Source organism: Salvia splendens, chromosome 15 (genome assembly GCF_004379255.2).
Source record: "Salvia splendens isolate huo1 chromosome 15, SspV2, whole genome shotgun sequence".
In the NCBI taxonomy this organism is placed as follows: Eukaryota; Viridiplantae; Streptophyta; class Magnoliopsida; order Lamiales; family Lamiaceae; genus Salvia; species Salvia splendens.
Genome location: NC_056046.1, coordinates 26440633 through 26462724, shown reverse-complemented (window position 1 = coordinate 26462724; position 22092 = coordinate 26440633). Strand labels below are relative to the sequence as shown.

Here is a 22092-nt window from a genome sequence, read left to right as displayed (position 1 = left end):
ATGGATAGATATAACACAAACTCATCAATAACATACAATTCCCACTAATAATCAAAATACCAACAATATATCATCAACCATCTTATTTAGCAAGCGATTTGGAAATCATACAATGTAAAAACTCATCAAGATTCAGCACATACATATAAACACATGTTTACGCAGGAAGACTCGAGTTTTCAACATACCAAATCTAAAATCCCACAGTAATAAACATGACAGGAGTTCAAAGGTGACAAAAATGGAAAGAACTGAAACACAATTGCGACCTAGGCAAACCTTATAATAGGAAAGTGGTCTCTTCGTCGTCGAGGACACAAACCATCAATAATCCAGTCAGAAGCATCCAGAATAACAAGATGGTAAATTGTCCTCCCATCATTTACTAAACTATAATTATCATATCATATCATATCATATCATATCAATCCCAAACTACTTGGGACCAATGTCCTTGAGAGCATTAATCTGCTCCTCCCCCATGGCAGACATAACACTCACAACAAGGTCCTTCCCTTCAGCAAATCCATCCTTGATCTGCGATTAAGACATAGTTTAACAAGGTGCGAGACTGTAAATTCCTACTTGGAATCGAAAGAAAGACACATTGTGGAAAAAGCTGCTTCACCTGAGCAAGGAGAGCCTCGTCAGTTGGAAGCCTGAGATCATCTTTGGTGTTGCCACTATCAGTCAGTAAGCTCACCTATGTATTAATTTATTTATTTCACTCAGTGTTAGTCTACTAATCTGTGTAAAGCTATTCAAACTTGGGAATTAACGTAAACTAGAAACGTACAAATCCATCTTCAGAGATGTCGATCAGCTGGTAGTCAGTGCGGTTAACATGTGGAACCTGGAGAGAAAAACCAATATAAGGTTTTCACTTTTCATAATATACAAAGAAATAGATGTAGTTCACAACAAGAATAGAATATGCATACATCACAGTTGTGGGAAGAAGGAACGATATCCTCGAGCTTCTTCGAAGTGAAGATGTCAATTGCAACAAAGTGACATTTGGCATGGCCGTGCTTTCCAGTTTTGGAAGTTGAAACCTCAACAACCTGTAATCAGGTCAGCAATTGAAATTTGCTTTTTCTAATTATAATGAATCTCACAAAAAATGTTACTTTTATCAGCTCAAATATTTTGCACAGGCAAAATTCAATAGCACGAATTGATGAACATGTATATTTGTCAAAACATAATGAATCTCACAAAAATTGTTGCTTTTATTAGCTTAAATATTTTGCACGGGCAATATTCAACAAATAACGAATAGATGAACAAGGATATTTGTCAAAGCATAATTAATCTCACAAAAAATTGTTGCTTTTATTAGCTAAAATATTTTGCAGGGGCAATAATCAATAAAGCACTAATAGATGAAGCAAATTGATCGATCTATTTCCATCACGATAAAAGCAGCATGAAAAATACTACTAACTAAATTAAGAAGAATCCATAAACCGCAGCAAAAACCTAAATTAATTAAGCATAAACAAAACAGATCATATTCATTAGATCTTAAGAATTTGAAAGCGAGATCAAATTGGAATTGAGAGAAAGAAATCGAAAGGAATTGAATGAAAAGGAGAAACCTTGCAGGGGCGGCCTTTGATAACAATGTAACCGTTCTTACGGATAGTGCCGGCCTGCTGGGGGTAAGTCTTGGAGGCGCCGGCGTCGGCCTTTGACTCGAACTGGTGCTCCTCGTCAGACATCGTCGATATGGCCGGAAAGATGAAAGGATTGACTGGAATTGTGAGCGAGGGCTAGAGCAATTTTTGGATATATAGGGTTTGAGGGGAATTTAGGGTTTTCACGTATCTCAGATTGATTGTGAGCCCTTGATTTCTTGGGATGGGATCCCCTGCTGTGGTGGGAGCACAGCAGGGGCTGCTGTGCCTCTCCCATACAAATATTTTAATATTAAATTCAAATTATTAAAAAAAAAAAAAAAAAAATTAAAATATTTTTGTGAGGAGCAGCAGCCCCTGCTGTGCTCCCACCACAGCAGGGGATCCCATCCCTGATTTCTTGGCGTCAAAACGACGCAGTGTCAGAGAAGGCCTCTTTTTCTGGGCTTATGTCGGTTAACCTGACCCAATTTTAATTGATCAAATTTTGTACGACAAAAAACTGATTTATTCAATAGAAAAAAATGATTCATTTATTTATTTAATTAAAATATATGAATGCATATATAATACATGGAAGATGCATACTATTGTGGTCATATATTAATGATTTGTATAAAATTTTTTTATTTTTTCAGAACCATAAAATATAATTAATGCATACTTTAATTCAAATTTGAAAAGTACTCCATCCGTCCGGCAATAAGAGTCCCGTTTTTCTATTTCGGGACGTCCGCTAATAGGAGTCCCGGTTCCCTTATCATATTTGGCAATAAAAACAACCCCTACTTATTCACATAAATATAAAAAATGCCCCAAATTAATTCCCTAATTTCCAACCCCAATCCCCTCATCTCTACCCTCATTTGTGTGATTCACTTTCTCTCTCTATCTCTCACTCTCTCATTCTCCCTCTCTCTCGGGAAACGTAATCGCCCACCGCGCCTGCCGCCTCCACTGCCTCCATCGCCCGCCGTCTCCACCACCTCCTATCAAAACCCTAATCGCCCGCCTTTTTTCCTCTCTCTGAAATGGAATACAGTCCAAAACATTGCCCTAATCCCCTTGATCTTCTTCCTACCCTTTGGCCACCTGTGCCTTTGGCTGGTGTTACAGAGGGCTTGTCCATTATGAAGCTCATCGAGGAAACACTAGACAGAGATGGGGAGTTGGAAAGAATCAGAGATGCATTTTTGATTCATTAATCTGCGTTAGTGTCATGTTGTGTGCCTGATTTGTGAAATTAATTGTTGTATCAAGTGTGATTTTTAGAGCTGTTAATTTTCCAAAATTTGTTCTTGAAAAATCAATTCTTGTGTCCTCTGCAGTGTTTGCTTTTTGATTCAAATTCGGTGTCGATTCATTAATTGTTTTTTGAAATCAATTCAAAACGGATTTGAAATTAAAGTGAAAATTTCAGTGTGTGTTTAGCTAGAAATCTGGTTCTGTTTAGGTTGTTTAGATCTTAGTATTGTGACTGCAATTAGTGTGATTTGGTGATATACAATTTGAAACTAAAAACAAGAATTCAAAAAATAAGAATATGAAAGTAGAAAATTTTGGTATAAAAGCTAAATTTATAAATTAAACATTTTAAGTGGGACCCAAATTCCACTATCACACTCTATTTATTACACACTCAAACTCTTTCTTAAAACCCGCGCCACTTGTGAATGGGACTGCTATTGCTGAACGGAGGGAGTAATATAGAGACAATTCAAATATTAAAAAAAATTTAAAAATGAGGCTGAAGATTAATCAAGTCTTTTTAACTTGTCCACTAACTACATTTATTATTTTAATGTATAATTAATAAAAAAAATTGGTTGTACAAAATTTAGTTGTTTATCATCACTCTTTATTTTTATCATATTCCTCATTATCGTTTCATTTTTACACAGAATTTAACAAATTGTACTAGAAAGTAAGACAAAATTTAAGAAATTGTACTAGAAAGTAAGATAAGTGAAATGAGAATATAGTAAATGGAATGAAAAGAAAATAAAGTAAAAGAGAATAAATAGATTTATTTTTTTACCAAAAATAAAAATGATATAAACATTGGAATATCCCAAAAAGAAATATGATGAGCAATAGAGGGACAGAGCGAGTACTATCTCCATATTATCATACTCTCTTTAGTCCCACAAGAGTATGTATTCATTCCTTTTAATTACTCATACAAGAATATGCATTTTCTAATTTTAAAAACTTTTTTCTCTTTAATAAGATAAGATTAATTTTTCACTAATAATACTTTAGTTACTTTTTTTTTATCTCTTTTATCAATTGTGAATTAAAACTTGTGCCAAATCAAAAGTGCACACTCTTATGAAACGATGAGAGTATGTAATTAAATAAAATAAGAAAATAAAAGTCATTACATATAGGATAGTAAAACTAAAAATGCATGCATAATACTCCATCTGTACTAAAAAAATATACTAGCTTTATAATTTTGGGTTGTCTCCTAAAATGAAATAAAGTCAAAATATGGAAAGTTTTTAACCAGGTATATACCACTAATAATGTGGACCCACAATCTACTAATAATACTTCCATTATTTTTTCCCTCTCTGTTTCTTACTACCTTCGTTCACAATAGTGGAAGTGCTTCTTTCGACACACGAGATAAGAAAAATTGTGTTAAGTGAGTTAAGTAAAATAAGAATAAAGTAGTAAATGAAAGAGGTAGAGAAATAAAGAGAGAGTAAAACAGTGAGAAGAAATGTGTTGACTTTACTAAAAAGGAAAATAACTTCACTACTATAAACCCCACCAAAATGACTAAATGACTCAATTACTATGGAACAGATGGAGTACTTTTTTCATCTCTCTAATAATTGCACATTAAACCTCGTACATCATTTACAAATTTGTCTATTTTTTAGGATGGTGGGATTATGAATTTATTAAAAAATTATAAATAAAATTGAGTAAGCTTGAAAGTAACTAAACAAATACATCCTTCGTTCACCAATAAACTTCTCATTTTGTCATTTTCGTCCGTCTATCAATAAACTTCTCATTTGCGTTTTTTTTCTACCTTTGGTAATTTATCCCACATTCCAGTAATTTTATCTCATTCGCATTTCATTATAAAACTAATATATAAAAATATGACTCACCTTCCATTAACCTTTTCAACCCACTTTATATTACATTTCTTAAAAATCATGTCCGGTAAAATGTGTTCTTATATTAGTGGACGAAGGGAGTATATTGATTAGGATCTCGATTGATTAGATCCATGTAATTACCCAAGATTATGCCCAAAGTGTAGATTCAACAACAAAACACAAAAATAAACAAAGATAGAGTGGATCTAGCCACAAAAGCTAGCTCCAAAATAGAGATTCATGGAAGATAAGAAACGAGAGAATGTGTATTGATGAAGAATTAGAGTTACAACCAAGGACCTTAAACAAAAAGATGGAAACAACCCTAGACAACTTTCATCAACTCTAGCCACCTCTTGGCTCCACTACTCAATGGTTACATCCCCATTGCATACCTCTACTTGAATCAATCTAGGAATGAAACAAGCAACATTCAATGAAGGAATTTGGATACAATCCTCAAAGAGGAAACTCACTAGGGAGATAATTTTAATTTAATCAAAATCTAAGGAATAAAATGATAAAGAGTGCTATTTATAGTTTAGGCACAAAATTCAAGGAAATGGCCCACAAAATCTAAGTCCGTGTGATTCGCCCGGTCGGGCTAATTGTAAGGCAAAACGCCCGCCCGGGCGAACTTTCTGCCCAAATGTGCAAAAATGTGCAAAACCCCCGCCCGAGCGTTTTCCATGGCTCATTTCGCCCACTCGCGCGTTTTCTTTAGACTCACCCTCTCTTCTGTGCGGCTTTAGTAAATCGGCCATAACTCTCTCCACCGGACTCCGATTGAGGCGTGCAAGGTACCCTTGCGAAAATCTTTCGAAGACGAAGAGATTGGTGGTGTTTTGAGAGTAGTTGGACGTCATCTTGGTAGGCTGATCACTGGTTGAATCCAGCTGTATGTAAAATTCTCGATGCACGGCTTCCATGATCATATCATCCTCCCCTTCTTGGAAAGGATTTGTCCTCAAATCCGAGCCTTCTCTATTCCTCGCATCCTCGGGAGGCCCTCTAGCTTTATTGGATCCTTGGCATGCCTTCTCTCTCATCCTTATACCCCAACAATCCATTGCTCACGTCGAAGTGAAGACTCTTGACGTCTAGCTCCCGTGGTCATATTTGCCCTCAAATCCGGATTCCGCACACCTATAAAATGGAATGAGAGCAAATCAAATATTAAAGTACGATGATAAAGATTAAGACCAATGACGACCCTAAAAGAAGTTACCACACCAAGATGGTGGGCATGCTCTAACAAGCTCAACACTAATACATAAGCTATGAGGAAACAGAAATCTAGGAATTCTTTAATATTGAAGTTCCAAACAAAACCATGTGATGCATAATCTTTGACAAAATGACAATAAAACATGTTAACCCCTGCGAACGGCTTGATTGTCATGCAATGAAAACAAGTATTATGCCACAACACACAAGCATCAAACACCTTGTTTCTCTTTGGCTCGATCATCCCCATATAAATGATGCCCAAATTCTTGAACATTTTCACAAAAGATTTGACATTCTCATCAAGACTAGGCATACAAAAGAAAGGGTCCCCGTATGGTGCAAAATGGAAAGTTATCAAGAGAGGCCTAAGCACAAAAATCTTATTCTCACGCTCATGCAATGAACAATCATTTTCAATCATTAACACGTCATTCTTTCTCAAATAAGGGATACCCTTCCACAAATTGACAAACTCTTGTTCAAAATATAGAATAGGTTCATCACAATTCACATCAAGTTTGCAAGAAGGTGTACCAACCAACAAACCAAGTTCATCAAAATGGATTTCATTCCATTGCTCCAACAATTTCAAGAAGTGGTCAAAAGCATATGCATAATGTATCCACAAATCTTTATGCTCAACATGTATAATAAGCACAACTTCATGCATATGTAATTTGTGCAAAGCCATAATAAGCATCCTAAGATTTTTATCAAAATAGGTCTTACACAATTCCTCCAACAATTTTAAAACAAGATCACAACTATGTGAACAATGCAATTTTATACCAATAATCACAACACCATCTACAAGAGACATATGAGTGGAAAAATCCTTTACAAAACGGCCATAGAAAACTCCAATCCCATTAATAGATTTAACCACTTTGCAATAAAAATATAGCAAACACCAAGTTCTAAAGTCGTTAACTATTTCACTTCTCTTGATCCCACTATTCTCATCCACATACTCATGAAGTTCAAAATTACCAACAAACGAAAGCTTATGCATCTTAGAAAGAAAGTCACTCAAATATTCAAGGTAGGATCCACAAGAGAAATTTCATGTTTATCAATGTTTGGATTTATCAAGAAAGTATCAACATATGATGCAAAGATGTGCTTAGGCTTCAACAATTTAAGCTCTCGATGCTACAAATCACACAAGTCAACAATGGTAAATCTATCAAAATAAATGGACTTCTCTAATGCAATCATATCTAAGGGAGCATCACAAGGAGACAAGGAGAGTGCACTTGAACCTTGGGCAAAGAGTTCATCCACTTGCCCTTGTTCCTCTTGATCATTCTCCGGACGCGTAGTTTTCAAGCCATGTACGACTTGATGCTTCACTTTCATGTCTTCAATTTTACTCACAACAAAGTCATCAACACAAGAAAACATACCAGAAGTGTTAGTGGGTAAAAACTTATTTTCCTCACCAAGGACAAGAGGCAAAGGCTCATTTGGTGCCCATCCAAGGTTGGCCTTAGAATCTAACAAACACCATTGACTCACTTGTGCTTGTGGTTTTTCTCTTATGTGGTATTTTTCTATCTCACCCCCACCACTCTCTCTTGACTTTTGCATCTCATATTCTTGTCTTTTTTACACTCTCTTGGCTCTTTAGACCCACTTTCACTCTTAAGCCTTTCCCTCTCTCTCATTCTTTTTCCCTACTAATTTGGTTTAAGCTCATTGAAGAGGAGACATTTCCATACACATTAAGAGGCTCATGTGAGAAGTGGAGTGAAGAAGATGTAGTCAATTGACTTGATGGGGTACCCATTTGGTTTGTGTCAACACCACCATATCGATAGGTAGGCCAAACCGAGCTCTATATGGGACTTCTTCTTCAATTGGCCTCTCAAACCCCTTATGGCTAACTTGATCTCTCACCCTCCTACAATTCCACTCTCCATGAGACTTGGGAGCTCGTTTCCCATAACCATGCCCAATACGATCACCCCAACCATGCTCCTCAACATGTTGCCACCCACAATTCCCATCTCTTCCATTGTTTCTCTCCGGTTTTCAATGTGTTGAGCTCTTGGAAAAGGGCATTGTGATTGGCATCCGTGCGGATTTGCACCTCCCTCATTTCTTCACGGATCCCATTCAAGTCTTTGTAGCGAGCATTTAATCTTGCATCCATCCGGGCTTGGACCTCCTTGAGCCCGCCTTTGAGTTTCGTCTTTACTATCATGCCCATGTAATCACTTCCGGGCATAACATAACTCGAGCTCGCTCCCTTATCTCCTCCATCCCCGTGGATGTCTACATCAAATGTACCTACAAGAAATGATGAACACTAGGATCTAGCCCTATAGGTTAGTAAAATATGAAAGACAGATTTAAGAAGCTAACTCACCCCAATGTAGTATCCCTCCCCCAAGTCACTCACCAATGTTACTCGGTAGGTTTAGAATATAGTGGGGTTAGTATCACACACTCTCGATCCAATTCCCAATTATAGACACCAAGTAGTAAACACCAAAGTAATAATGATCAAATATGTGAAAGAAAGGAACTAGGCCTAAGACAACACACACAAGCCATATATAAGAGCTGAAAATATAATAAACATGAGCTGAACTTTGGGAATTGTTTTTGGTATAGCTATCCAACCCCAAATTGGCTGAAATTTTGTAGAGAGACTCAAAATTGAGTGTATATCAAGGATAAAATAAGCCTAACAAGTCAAATTTTGAAATTGGGTATGATTTTTCACTTTTTCCCCAACTACGACAACAATATTCAATTAATCATATCCATAGGCAAACGAAGGTATTTTGGGCTGAATTTTTGCAGGCATATAACTAACGTATCCATGTAATTACCGAAGATTATGCCCAAAGTGTAGATCCAACAACAAAATACAAAAATAAACAAAGATAGAGTGGATCTAGCCACAAAAACTAGATCCAAAATAGAGATTCATGGAAGATAAGAAATGAGAGAATGTGTATTGATGAGGAATTAGAGTTACAACCAAGGACCTTGACCAAAAAGATGGAAACAACCCTAGGCAACTTTCACCAATTCTAGCCACCTCTTGGCTCCACTACTCAATGGCTACACCCCCATTGATGCATACCTCTACTTGAATCAATCTAGGAATGAAACAAGCAACCTTTAATGAAGGAATTTGGATACAATCCTCAAAGAGGAAACTCACTAGGGAGATAACTTTAATTTAATCAAAATCTAAGGAATAAAATGATAAAGAGTGCTATTTATAGTTTAGGCTCAAAATTTAAGGAAATGGTGTCTAAGTCCGCGTGATTCGCCCGGTCGGGCGAATTGTAAGGCGCAAAACGGCCGCCTGCGCGTTTTCTCTGGACTCGCCCTATCTTCTGCGCTGCTTTAGTAAATTGGCCATAACTCTCTCCATCGGACTCCAATTGAGGCGTGCAAGGTACCCACGCGAAGCTCTTTCAAAGACGAAGAAATTGATGGCTTTTTAAGAGCATTTGGACGTCCTATTGGTTGAATCCAGCTATATGTAAAATCCTCAATGCACGGCTTCCATGATCGTGTCATATATAGATTTAAACACTTTGGACCTCTATAACAAACAAATATACTCCCTCACTCACATAAAAATATGTGCACTTTTCATTTTCGTCTGTCCCATAAAAATATAGGCATTTCTATTTATAGAAAGTTGTCCCTAACTCATTACACATATATCAATTTATTGACAACTTACTATATCAATATATCCTACCATTACAACTCATTAAACACTAATAATAATTTCATAACTTAAAAGCTTATTTGTAGCATATCTCTTATATATGCGTTTACTTGACCAATAAGTGAACCTTTAGAATCGAAATTAAATCTTCTACACAAATACATTGTGTGATGCCTGTAATGTAATCGCAGCAAAGACAAGATCATTTCGGTCAATAGAGCATCATAACCATTTTGTCTCGTAGAAGTTCATTTAAAGCATAACTCTTTATATTTTGGCTTTTTTAGCTAACAAGCACACCTTTTCAATCGAAATAACCTGCAAACATTCATTGTACGGTTATAGCATCAAGATACTATCATTTTGGTCGATATAACATCAAAGTATTTGTCATATCTTAAAAGTATATTTGTAGCATAACTCTTATATGTGCGTTTACTTGGCCAATAATAAAACCTTTTGAATTGAAATTTCCCTCACAAATATATTGTGTGATGACTGTAATTTAATGGCATCAAAGAAGACGAGATCATTTTGGTCAATAGAGCATCATAACCATTGTTGTCTCGTGGAAGTTCATTTTAAGCATAACTTTTTATATTTAGGTTTACTTGGTGAACAAGCAAACCTTTACAATCTAGGCCAACAAGGAAACCTTTTGAATCAGTTTCAATCGAGTCCTTCTCTCTCTAGAGGCGATTTCTCTCGTCTCTCTCACACACTTACACACCTTTTTCACACAGTTTCAGTGTGGTTCTCGTTACTGTTCCATTCGTCTTCCACTTTTCTCCGGTGGGGGACTTTTTGCTTGCTGGTCATATAGAGGATCCTCCTGAGGGGGGTGATGGGGAGATATCTCCGGTGATTGGGAAGGATGGGCTGGAAGCTCTGAGCAAGGGAATGAACACGAGACATGTAGGGGGTCGGAAGAGATCTTCACACAATAGGCTCACCATATATATGTCACCTCGGATTAGATTGGCGGAGATGAAAAGGGGGCGCAAGGGACTAAGTAAGGGAGCGCTGATTGCGACTAAGAGGATGAGAAATCAGAGCAAATCCCAGCTGATTTCCTTCCCAGAGACCGAGAATCGGAACGAGGTAGTTGGCCTTGAACCGATTACTGAGGAAATTGTGGCAGAATCGGAGGGGATTTCCACTATCCCGGAGAACATGGAGTTCGGAGGGGAGGATGTTAATGGAGGGAGGGGAAGGCTGGAGTGAATTGATTCGGAGAAGGAGGATAAGAGTAGTTTTCTGAATGAAGGTGCGCGGCAAGAGGAATGTGCAGATAATGTGTTCGACGATTTGCCTGATGCAGGTTGTGGGGATGAGGGAATGTTGCTTGATGTGGGGGGTAGTGAGGAAGGGGGAAAACGCGTGGGCATGGCTGATGGGGCAGAGTAGGTGATAGACCAGGGGCCGATAATGGTGATGAATGAAATTGGCCTGGTTATGAATGAATCTGATATTGCTTTAGATCTTTGTGAAGCTCATCCACTCCAGAACATGGATTTTTTAAAGGTTGGATAGGATGTAAGTGTGAGCTTCTGCCCGGAAATTAGGAATTGGGTTGAGGGGACGAAGTGGGAAAAAAATGGGGAGGTAACTCAGCTTGAGTCCCCCCCGGGAGGGAAATACTCAGATGAGGATTTCCCCACTTTAAGAGAAGGAGTTATCAAAAGGGGAAAGAACAGGTCAGATATTCAGACGTCCCTGCAACAGGGGAAGATGGGAAAGGGTGAGAGTAGTCAGAGAGATGAGCTGAGGCAGTGAATGGCTGTGGTTTACCCCCACAACCTGGGAATACATTTGTGAGACAACAACAGGCTACTACCTCAGGAGGGATGGGAGGAAAGGACAGAAAGGGGCCGAAACAGTCGATTGCAGATATTCTTATGGCAGGGGAAGAGGACCTGGTTATCTTCGAACCTGATAAGATTAAGTAAATTGGGACGGTGGGGGAGAGATTAGGCTTGCCAGCCATCTATTTCCCAGGTTCTGACACAACTTTCCGTGCTGAGAAACTGAGATATGTTGTGGTGGGGAAGTTCACTCATTCCATTCCGTCGTCACAATACATACAAAAGGCCTTCCAAAGTAAGAGATTTCTAGGGGAGTGTAACTGGAGTTATATTAATGCAAAACATGTTTTAATACAGTTCAAGATGATCTCTGATTATGCTAAGATGCTAAATGGACTAAATGGATTGTCGGTGTGGTTCATAGAACGACATCCAATGAGAGTGTTCAAGTGGACACCAGATTTTGATCCTTTTTTTGAGTCTCCGATTGCTGCAATATGGTGCAATTTAGTCGGCTTTCTAATCCATCTTTATGAGAAGTCAACTTTATTTGCTATAGGAGGCCTGTTGGGGACGCTAATTCAGGTTGATCATGCGACAATCTCCCAAAAGAGACTATCCTGTGCAAGACTTTGTATTTATATCGATATATCGAGGGTGCCACCGGAGGAAATTTTGATTGACATTCAAGGACGTGAAGTTCGACAAAAGGTCAAGTGGGATAGGATCCCGAAATATTGCCACGAATGTAGACATGTGGGACATTCCACAGACGCATGTTATGCAAATGGAAAAAAAGGAAAATCCAACCAAGAGAGACTATAATAAACCACAATCCAGAGGGAAACACACAGAATATAAAGCAGGGGTGGATGGGAACAAATTTAACGAAATGGAAGTAGATGGGATGGGGCAGCAGATGGAAAAAGAGAAGCCGATGGGAGGTGAAATGTCAAGAGGTGATTGACGACTATGACTTTTCGCTCTCTGTTCTTCTCATTCTTTTTGTATCGTTGTGGCTTGCTCAAGTTAAATCATCAAACTGATCTAGCTGGCCATTGTACTCCTTCTACCTGCAAAATGCCGGTGAGTGGATCCAGTGGAAACTCAAGCTGATCAACTTGACTTAGATTCGACTTGAGTGAGATGAATGGAAGAGTTCAAAACCTTAACCCACAATACTATTAACTAGTGTAGGGAAGTAAGGATCGATCCCACAGAGATGATGTGATTGACATTTGTTTGCTGGACACGATTTGGGAATGACTGCTGCGGCCACGCTTTCTAGGGGGTGGGCTAACTTAACTACTTGACTTGAGAAAAATAAACTAACTAAACTGATCAACTTGACAAGCTTAACTAAATCTACTTGATCAACTCAACTAAACTTTCCCGAAATGGGCCAACAGAATAAACGGGGGACTGTCAGTCCCCTGCAAAGTGCACGATAAAGTAAAAACTTTTTAACAACTTCATCTTCTTCACCGAATCAACATGAAAAACAGAGCAAAGAGCAGATCTAAAACGTTACGAAAAACGAAACACCATAACAACTTGTAAACTTAGATCTACTCCTAAAATCTAACCTACGACTACGTAAACTAGAAACTAAACCATGATCATGCAGAAATAAAATATAAACTACTAGATCTAAACATCCTAAACAAACTTAATGACAATTTCTTTCATAACTAGATATAAACACAACTCGGAAACTCAGATCTGACCAAATCAAAATGGAACAAGACACTTGAGCTAAGACATGCGACATAAAATGAAAATCAAAACAGATCAGAAGTATCATGCATGAAAACAGAACACATCAGCTGGAAATGAAATCATAACTTCAAATTTACTAAATCAAACATCAAAGAGTCAACAACGTCAAAACCAAACTAAAAATAAACAACGAAAATAGGAAATTGTTTTATCACTTCTTCTCGAAGAGGAATAGCAAGAACAAAACGATTAAAAACAGAAAACCAACACCAAACACAAACTAAACTAAACTAAGACAGGACCAAGTGTGTGTGAGACGGAAATCAGGAAAATGAAGTGAAATGAACTCCGATTTCAGCCCTAGAAGAAATTCCTAAAGATATTCTAAGAATGCCTGTGAGACCCCCTTGTTGTGAGAGCTCCCTTTTTCTTGTGTCGGGCTTCCTTTACATAGAGAGGCGTAGGGCTCTGATCCCTAGGGTACCATCCTCTCCGAAATGTCATTCCTGCCCTTCACATTTTGTGGTGGGTGATACGATTGGATTTTGTACGGTTTTAAGGCCATTATTTGGTTCGTTTTGAGTGTCAAAGTTGCATTACATGTCCATTATTTGCATATTTTATACTCCCTCCGTCCACAAAAAATAGAACACAGTTTCCTTTTTTGGACGTCCACCAAAATTAGAACACAATCAAAAATGGAAAGTTTTCAACTACACTATAACCCCACACATCATTTTATTTACCACTTATGCCATTAGAATTAAAACTTAATTTTCTATTTAGCCTCATAATTTCTGACTCGTAAACTAATTACCCCAACTAATTAATTACCCCAACCCACCCAATTCCTAAACCTAAATTAATCGTGCCCTATCTAAAATTGAGATTGAAACATCTTCATCTTCGTCTTCATCTACATCTTCATCCTTCACGTCGCTCTCATCCTCCCTCTTCTGCTCGATCCATCTTCTCAATGGAGTCCGAAATGGAAACCGTCGTTCCGGATACACCCCCTAGTCGGCAGCGCAGCCGTAGCCCTCAGCAACGATTCCATCGAAATGTAAATCGAAGTTTGTTTCGAAGACCTGCTGTAAACCCTAGTCACGCTCGTGAACGTTTCGAGTCAGATCCAAACGGTGGTGGTGCCGGGGACGAGTTGGAAACGGTGGTGCAGGAAACGGTCCTTCCGTGCGACGAATTGAACGCGGTGGTGCCGGAGATGAGTCATCTGCTTGACGACTCTGACATGGTGGTGCCGGAGTTGGTGGTGTCGTTTGACGAATCTGAGACATTATCCTCCACATCCGAGACTGTAATCCTTGATTCTCGGCCGAGAACAGTGCGCCCTAAGTCGGATAAAGTTTTCCTCGAACTTCTGGCGATATTTTGTCCGGCAGTTTTGACACTTGATCTCTAATCAGGTGACTATCTTGCTATATCTGTCGATATATTGTCCTTGGTGTGCAATGCTGGTTGTATTTAATGTGTTGCGTCTGAATGTGACTGTCCTATGAATGTGTTACATTTGTTGGATGAATGTTTTGCATTTGTTGGATCATTGTGTTGGGGCAGAATCTGAATTTGAATGTCAATGATGCAATTCTGTATGAATATCTTGTGTTGTCTAATTTAGAAGTCACCCTGTGGAATTACATTTCATTCCATATGTTTGGAGGCTTGCAAATAAGCATCACACTAGTTGACAAACATGTACAAAAAGCTGAGACATTACATGCTTACCAAAATGTACAAAAAACTTTAACTTGACAACCTTACCAAAATGCACAAAAAGCCTACACTTCTAATGCTAACTATATCTGGAAATAGTCATTCAGAAATGACAGATCAATATCGGCACCAGCATCATTTTCAGGCAGCAGTAGGTAGTTCAAGCTGTCCCGAATCAAATCCTTGTCCACTTCAAGAAACATTGGTAGAAGCCCTAGATTTCTCAACCGTTGCTTGTTCATATGTGGAATCTTGTAGTTATTCCCACCTTTTACTCTCAATATCTCTGTCAAGCAACTTTGTAAGGTGAGGAAGACACTATCAAGAGTGTGTGGTGACAGTTCATCAAATGAAGCCACCACATTCTTCAAAAGGTCATCCACATTCTTGGCTGATTTGTCATCTTGTAATGACTGGATGGCCCTAAAGAAACCTAAGTCATTAACATTTGTGTCTGGAGAGTTAGGTGGCTGACAAACTATCTTAATATTGAAACCATCCGTATTTGCTGCTTCCTTGAATTCTTGATCATTTGGCATTATATGTGGTTTCGCATTATCTTGTTGGATGATAATATCCTTGCATGAGCTAGCTGGCCATTTTGCTTTTATGGCTGGAACAATCTGATAAATAAATGATAAATGTATTAATACTGAAAAATTGAATAAACTTATACTCCTATACATACCTGATTAATGATGCAGTCTTTCATGATTTCTTTGTTCACTGAATTGATTGGCTTAGTCTCTAATGTACCCCTAACTCTATTCTTGGAGTTTCGTTGTGCTGCCACTTGAGTAGTAAATGGAAAAATTCCATACTTCCCATCAAATAGCAATTCACCATTACTATCAAAGTGTGGCCTGCTTACGGCACACATGAACATAACTTTATTGATGAACCTTTTTGATTGGATGGACCTATAGGGCTCAATTTCATCGGGGAGAAGGTAGTATCTATCTGATGCTTTGGTCATGTAAAACCACTTCTCGTCAATATGAACTACGTTTTGCATGCTGTTGTAAAACATCTTATCCAAATTATTGTCTAACCTCAGCTGACTCAAACTCCATTTCATCCTAGCAATCTTATTTGCTTCTGAAAGTTGAGATTTAATTGCATTTGTGTGTGGCCTTAGTTTTCCCTGTTTAATCCATACACCTACAAGTGATTTACTGACCTCAAGCATTGAAGCCATCTTTCTTATGGTTGTTCTTTCTAACACTGACAGAGACCTGAATTTAGCTTCATCAATCAATAGTAAATCTGCATGTTGTTTGCCTTTCTTATTTGACTTGAATTGTATTGGCTCTCCTTTTGCAACCTGCTCCATTGCTGCTGCCCAAATGCGACGAACTGTCATGTAGCTGACTCCAAATGTTGTTGCTGCCTTCTTCTTTGATCCAAAAGGAAGATTTCCCTCAATGGTACATTGTAGAAGAAACTGGGCGATTAAATTTTTTTGGTCCACGGTGGTATCAAGGGTGTCTTTCTGTTTTACCATCTTGGGAGTATGGAATGTGTAGTTTTTTGTTTTGAAATGGCAGTTCTCTGTAATGAATGCTAATGAATGACTGGCCTTATGTATTTAAATGACTAGTTAATGCAACAAACTTTAATTCTGGAGGGAAATTTTCCCTCCGTCAAATTTAGCTGATTTCAAATTTTCCCTCTTTTCTTTTCATTGTAGGCGGTAATAAATGTGTTGAATTGGCTTACAATTTAATGCAATAATCATTATTGATTTACAAATTAATTCAATGCACTATTTGATGCATTAATCACCATAAATAATACAGAAACATTTTTCCGTACCAATTAATGCATAAACAATGTTCCATATTGACTTACTGCAATCAATTTCGTACTTTATTGATTTGGTTTGTGTAAACAATTTAAGAACAATTTCTCATACTCATTTCAAACATTAAATCCAAATCTATTAATTACGTCAATTTCCAAAATGAAATGAAAATTTCAAACCATCTTCAATTTTCCATAAGAAACTACTTTATGCAAATTTCCAACCATTAGTGCAATTTCCCAACCGTTAAAGCAGTTTTCCAACCCTGGATACAATTTTCCATTTCCAAAAATGAAAATTTGAAGTTAATTTGTTAATTTAATTATAGTCATTGATCCTAGTTCCTAATTAAATATACTTGTGTTACCTAACACAATTAAACACTACTAATAATATGAACCCCACATTCCACTAACACTACTTCTCTCTTACTTTTTCTCCCTCTCTCTTATTTTTTTCCCTTCTCTCTTACTTTACCAATTCTACATTAAAACCCGTGCCGTTTACAAAGTGTTCTATTTTTAAAGGACGGAGGGAGTATATTATGGTATTTTGACATGTTTTGTGAGAAATGTGCATATTTGAGCTTAAAAAAGGAGTCAAAACGCGAAGTAGGAAATCTGGAGTTTCAGGTAGCGTCCAGCGACCGCTGCAATACTGCCGGCGAACGCCGGCATTCAGCGGCCGCCATATCTTTAGCGGTCCATTTCGAGAACTTTGTGCATGGAATGAAGACACGCCTAGCGACCGTTGGGAAAGGCTATGTGGAAGAAAGTGTTGGCGAGGGAGATGGAACCCTCGAGATACCCCATTGATCTTCCCCTACAAACTTTGGGGATTTTAGATGATTTTTGGGCGTTATGTAATGTCGGCGAGGGGAATGGCCTTATCCATATGTTCCAAAGGAGGTGACCATCATATAGAAGACTCACTCTAGAGTTTCTAAGCTCGCTCAAGGTGAACAAGAACCACCGCTCCCGCATCCCCGAGAGGATCGACTTCGTCCTAGGCAACCGCAACCACTCACTCACTATGGAGCAACTTTATGCGGTGTTCCATTGCTTCGACCCCAACCCCGATGAAGAGGTCGACTATGATTACTCCGATGTTTGGGGTGCGATGACTACGGAGGGGGAAGATCATGAGCTGGGGTACGCCAAGTCCTCGTCCATCCGCAACCCCGTCTTGAGGTACCTCCACCGGGCTATGGCCTAACTTATGTTCGCAAGGATTGATGGTGGGAGTGTTTCTCAAACGGAGCTCAACATCTCGTAGTGTCTTCTCACCAAAAGGGTGTTCAACTTTGGAATCCTCTTAACTCTCTACGTTGACCGGATATCCAAGACGGACGAGGGAGTTATTTGTTGTGGGGGAATGATCACGGCGCTCGCCGAACATCTTGGCATCTCAACCGCCGGGCTCTCCTAAGACATGGGGGAGAGATTCATCACTTACGAGGTGCTCTTCTCGGTGGGACTTTTGAAGACCAATGTTAGCAGTCAATGATTCTTTTTGCAAGTGGATCAGGATCACTTTCCTGTTCCAATTCCTCATTTGACCAAGGTCGAAACGTGGGGCAACCAAGCCAATTCGAAGCTCAATACTCCCTCCCACTGGAGAGCCATTGAGGCTAACCCCGTTAATGGAGAGTTTAGGAGGATGAACATTCCTTCTCGCATCCCCGTCTTCGACCCCGAAGATGACTCCACCTTCGATGCCATTGACAACTATCAAGAAGAGGTGGAGCATTCACATGCTCAAGGGAGTGGAGCGCCACCACCGAGAAGATGAAGAAGAAGAAGAAGAAGAAGAAGAAGAAGAAGAAGCCTATCGCCGCCGCACTAGAGCCAACCGCCGCCGCTGGAGGCCTAACGCCAATGAGGAGTTCCAAGCTTACACCTCCTCCCAATTAGGAGATATGTTCTCCTACAAGCAAAACATGTCCAACACTTGGGACAATAGATGGGTGGAGCAATAATAAGAGAACGCCTATAACCGCCAAGGATGGGCGGGACAAGGCGAATGGGGAACGACGGAGCAAGAATTTTGGGAGCATCAACGGCTAGAAGATGTTCATCAACGTCAACAAATCGTCGAGCTCCAAAGGATGGCCGCTGAGGCTCGACAAGAGCGCCAAACCATGAGTGGCGACATCGCCTATCTTATTGGCGCATTCGACGACCTCAACGCCCGTTTCCCCCCTCCTCCTCAAGATTGAAGAAGTCAAGCTCATGACTTTAATGAGCACTTGTATCATTATTTGTTTTTGGTTTGAAGACAATTTCTTTATATGTTTTGACAATTTTTGCTTAAGTTTTTGGGTACTTTTTGTTTTTGTCTAGTTTTCATATTTTTGAAAACATTTCGCAGGTTCTGACCTTCGCCGACGATCGCTGTAGAGGAGGCAGCAGCCCGCCAGCCACATTCTAGAAACATTTTGACTCACCGCGGCGAACGCCGCCAAATTGCAGTTTCCAGCGCGATTTTTCAAATTTTTTGAATTTTCATCCAGTCCAACCTCTACGCGAAATTTTACAAGGTATGTTTTCTTTTTAGTAGTTTCCTCACATCCCTACCGACTCTACAAACTTATTTTACACTTTGTTGTAAATAAGTTTCGGGGGATGAAGTGGTGGACCGTGAGTTTAGGGTTTTTGTTTTAGGTTTTTAGTTTAAATTTTTGTTTTAAAATCCCGAAGGTGAATCCATGTCATGAACTTAGCATGAAGAACTTAGAAACACACATGCTTGGGGACACATTAGACCGAGTTACCGATGATATTTAATTCCATTCATGTTTAAGTATGGCTTGACGTTTTGATATGATGGTTTGGTGAAAAGGTGCACAATTAGTGAATTGCATGTTCGCCTTGAATCATGCTTATACCTTGTGAGATTTGAGCCTAATTTCTTTCTTGTGTGATTTATCTACGTGCATGTATATGTTTCTAGAACTTGCTCCTAGTCTGCCTAGTTTACATAGTGTTTAAGTTGATTTAGGAGGATGTTAGGACATATTTTCTTAGCTACTTTTATTCCAAATTTCCGACCCTCTCAAATTTTTCCCTTTGGAGCCAATTTTGAGCCTTTAAGCCTATTCTTTGAAAGTCAAAATAAATGGGGACAATTCCTTGGGTTAGTTTAGTTTTTATCTTTTGTAAATGAATTGGAGAGACAAGGAGGAAAATTATAAAAAGTAGTGTGCTTAAACATAGAAAAGTGCAAGTTGTGAAATAGAAAAAAATCAAAATGTGTGCTTAATCTTAGAAAGGATGCTAACGAAAAAAAGAAAGAAAAGTAAAAGTTGTGAAAGGTTGTAAAGAAAATAGAGAAAAATCAAAGGTTTAGAAAGTGAGTTGAAGGAGAAAATTGAAATGTTAAAAATGTCTTGGGTTAATAGAAAAGTGGAGTCATTTTTACTCTACTTGTGATTTTTTTTAATTTTTGAAGTCACTTTTTAGCCAAATATTCCTCACCTACCAAAGAGCCTACGTTACAACAAAAAATAAAGACCTTTCGGACTTTTGATTCTTAATCACATCTAGTAGAGGATGGATAAGACTTTGAGCAAGCCTATGGTAAACTTTGTAAGATGCATGATTTGAGAGATACACTTTGCCATATACACTTTGTGAGTGAAAGATAAATCACTTCCCATCTTTGGAAGTTTGCCACATGTGAGTGCATGATTTCAAGATGTTCCACGAGTTAGTAATGAAAGTGAACTAATAAGCCTTGCTTGATTTGATTGCGTTAATACATTCTTAATCTATTTTTCCATCTCTTGAGGCAATTACGACGTCTAGTCCTTGTGAATTCTGTGCGTCTATTCTTGTGTCTTTTATGCTTTGTTCGAGGACAAACAAAAATATAAGTTGGGGGGACTTGATACACTTGGATTTTGCACGGTATTAAGGCTATTATTTTGTCCGTTTTGAGTGTCAAAGTTGCATTACATGTCCATTATTTGCATATTTTATATATTTTGATATTTTGACATGTTTTGTGAGAAATGTGCATATTTGAGCTTAAAAAGGGAGTCAAAACGCGAAGTAGGAAATATGGAGTTTCTGGTAGCGTCTAGCGACCGCTGCAACACTGCCGGCGACCGCCATATCTGTAGCGGTCTGTTTCGGGAAATTTGTGCATGGAATGAAGACACGCCCAGCGACCGCTGGGAAAGGCGTGGTGACCGCCACCCAAGAGTCAGAAGCCTCGGATTAATGCATGGCGACCGCTGGCCAAGGTGCAACGGTCCGCCTCAAAATAGCGGTGAGCAGATTTGTCCTAATTTTCTCTCCAAGATTTACCATATTTTGCAGCCTTTTTCCTTATTTTGAGGAGCTCATATTTCTCCCTATATATATCCCCTCAAGCTTCATCAAAATAATCTTCTTTTTGCATCATACTTTATAGAGATTAAAAGTTAGAATGCTTCATTGTGCAAGGAGTTGGAGAAGGATTCAAGAACATCAAAGCTACAAGGATTCAACCTTTGAGTTTTATTTGCTTTAGTTTTATGTTCCAATTGTTTTCCCTTCAATATATGTTTTTAGATTATTCTATCATGTGTAAGTAAATTCATAGAATTATAGGGATGTGTTAATAACGACTTTGATTATACAATTCCTTTTCTATTTAATATCCGTTTTGTTCTTACTTTGTTTCTTCGTTAAGTTGTTGGATAATGCCTCACGTTTGAGTGACACATTCCGTGATGAATTAATATAACTTGCTACATAATCGTGAGAGGAGGTTAGCGAGTTAGATCCACTTAATAGGCACTACAAGTAGCTTCCTTTAAAACGACACTGCTAATTGAGATTGAGGACTTTTCAAGGGTCTTAGGAGCTTTTAGGAGTTACGTATTTAGGATTGACAACCCTAATATTTGTAACCAACGTTTGCATCGCATGAGCATAAACTAGGTGACTCGTTCTATCAAAGTAAGAACTGTGCTAGGGTATTGTAGTTGGAATTTGTATAACCATAACTATGAACGCACATTTCATGGAATTCCCTTATCTCTATACTTTTATCTCCATTGATCTATTTGCAATTAGTTGTTTACTTGCATTCGAATTGTTTTGTTTTAAATAATCTTCAAATCTTTCGGTTTTTCCAAATAGTAATTGAGTTTTAGAAGAGGGTAGGCAGTCTGTGATTGTTTTTCCCGTGATCGATATCCAGTACTGACCTTTAGCTATATTATTCCTACTCTGTATACTTGCAGGTATTTATATTGCTAATAAAAAATGCATCAAGTTTTTGGCACCGTTGTCGTGGACTACATTCACTTTGTGATTGATATCTTCAAACGGACAATTTTATTACTTTGGATTTT

At 38.4% G+C, this 22092-nt stretch overlaps 2 protein-coding genes across 2 annotated transcripts; both read right to left on the bottom strand.

The window, feature by feature from the left end:
* Nucleotides 1-57: 57 nt before the first annotated feature.
* Nucleotides 58-1788, bottom strand: LOC121768347 (eukaryotic translation initiation factor 5A-4). The gene is made up of 5 exons (XM_042164822.1): nt 1602-1788; nt 942-1064; nt 797-853; nt 629-703; nt 58-537 (listed from the first exon to the last, which is right to left on the bottom strand). The coding sequence occupies exons 1-5, from the start codon at nt 1722-1724 to the stop codon at nt 436-438; spliced, it is 480 nt and encodes a 159-aa protein (XP_042020756.1). The 5' UTR covers nt 1725-1788; the 3' UTR covers nt 58-435.
* A 13239-nt stretch (nt 1789-15027) lies between these two features.
* LOC121766932 lies at nt 15028-16448 on the bottom strand. The gene is made up of 2 exons (XM_042163158.1): nt 15633-16448; nt 15028-15567 (listed from the first exon to the last, which is right to left on the bottom strand). The coding sequence occupies exons 1-2, from the start codon at nt 16446-16448 to the stop codon at nt 15028-15030; spliced, it is 1356 nt and encodes a 451-aa protein (XP_042019092.1).
* Nucleotides 16449-22092: the final 5644 nt, after the last annotated feature.

Excerpts from the sequence above, each read along its gene's own strand:
- LOC121766932 (XM_042163158.1), bottom strand. The coding sequence starts at position 16,448 with ATGGTAAAACAGAAAGACACCCTTGATACCACCGTGGACCAAAAAAAT. Across the intron at positions 15,568-15,632 it reads AAGACTGCATCATTAATCAG|ATTGTTCCAGCCATAAAAGC; the intron begins GTATGTATAGGA and ends TTTATTTATCAG.
- LOC121768347 (XM_042164822.1), bottom strand. The coding sequence starts at position 1,724 with ATGTCTGACGAGGAGCACCAGTTCGAGTCAAAGGCCGACGCCGGCGCC. Across the intron at positions 1,065-1,601 it reads TCAAAGGCCGCCCCTGCAAG|GTTGTTGAGGTTTCAACTTC; the intron begins GTTTCTCCTTTT and ends ACCTGATTACAG. Across the intron at positions 538-628 it reads ACGAGGCTCTCCTTGCTCAG|ATCAAGGATGGATTTGCTGA; the intron begins GTGAAGCAGCTT and ends TCTTAATCGCAG.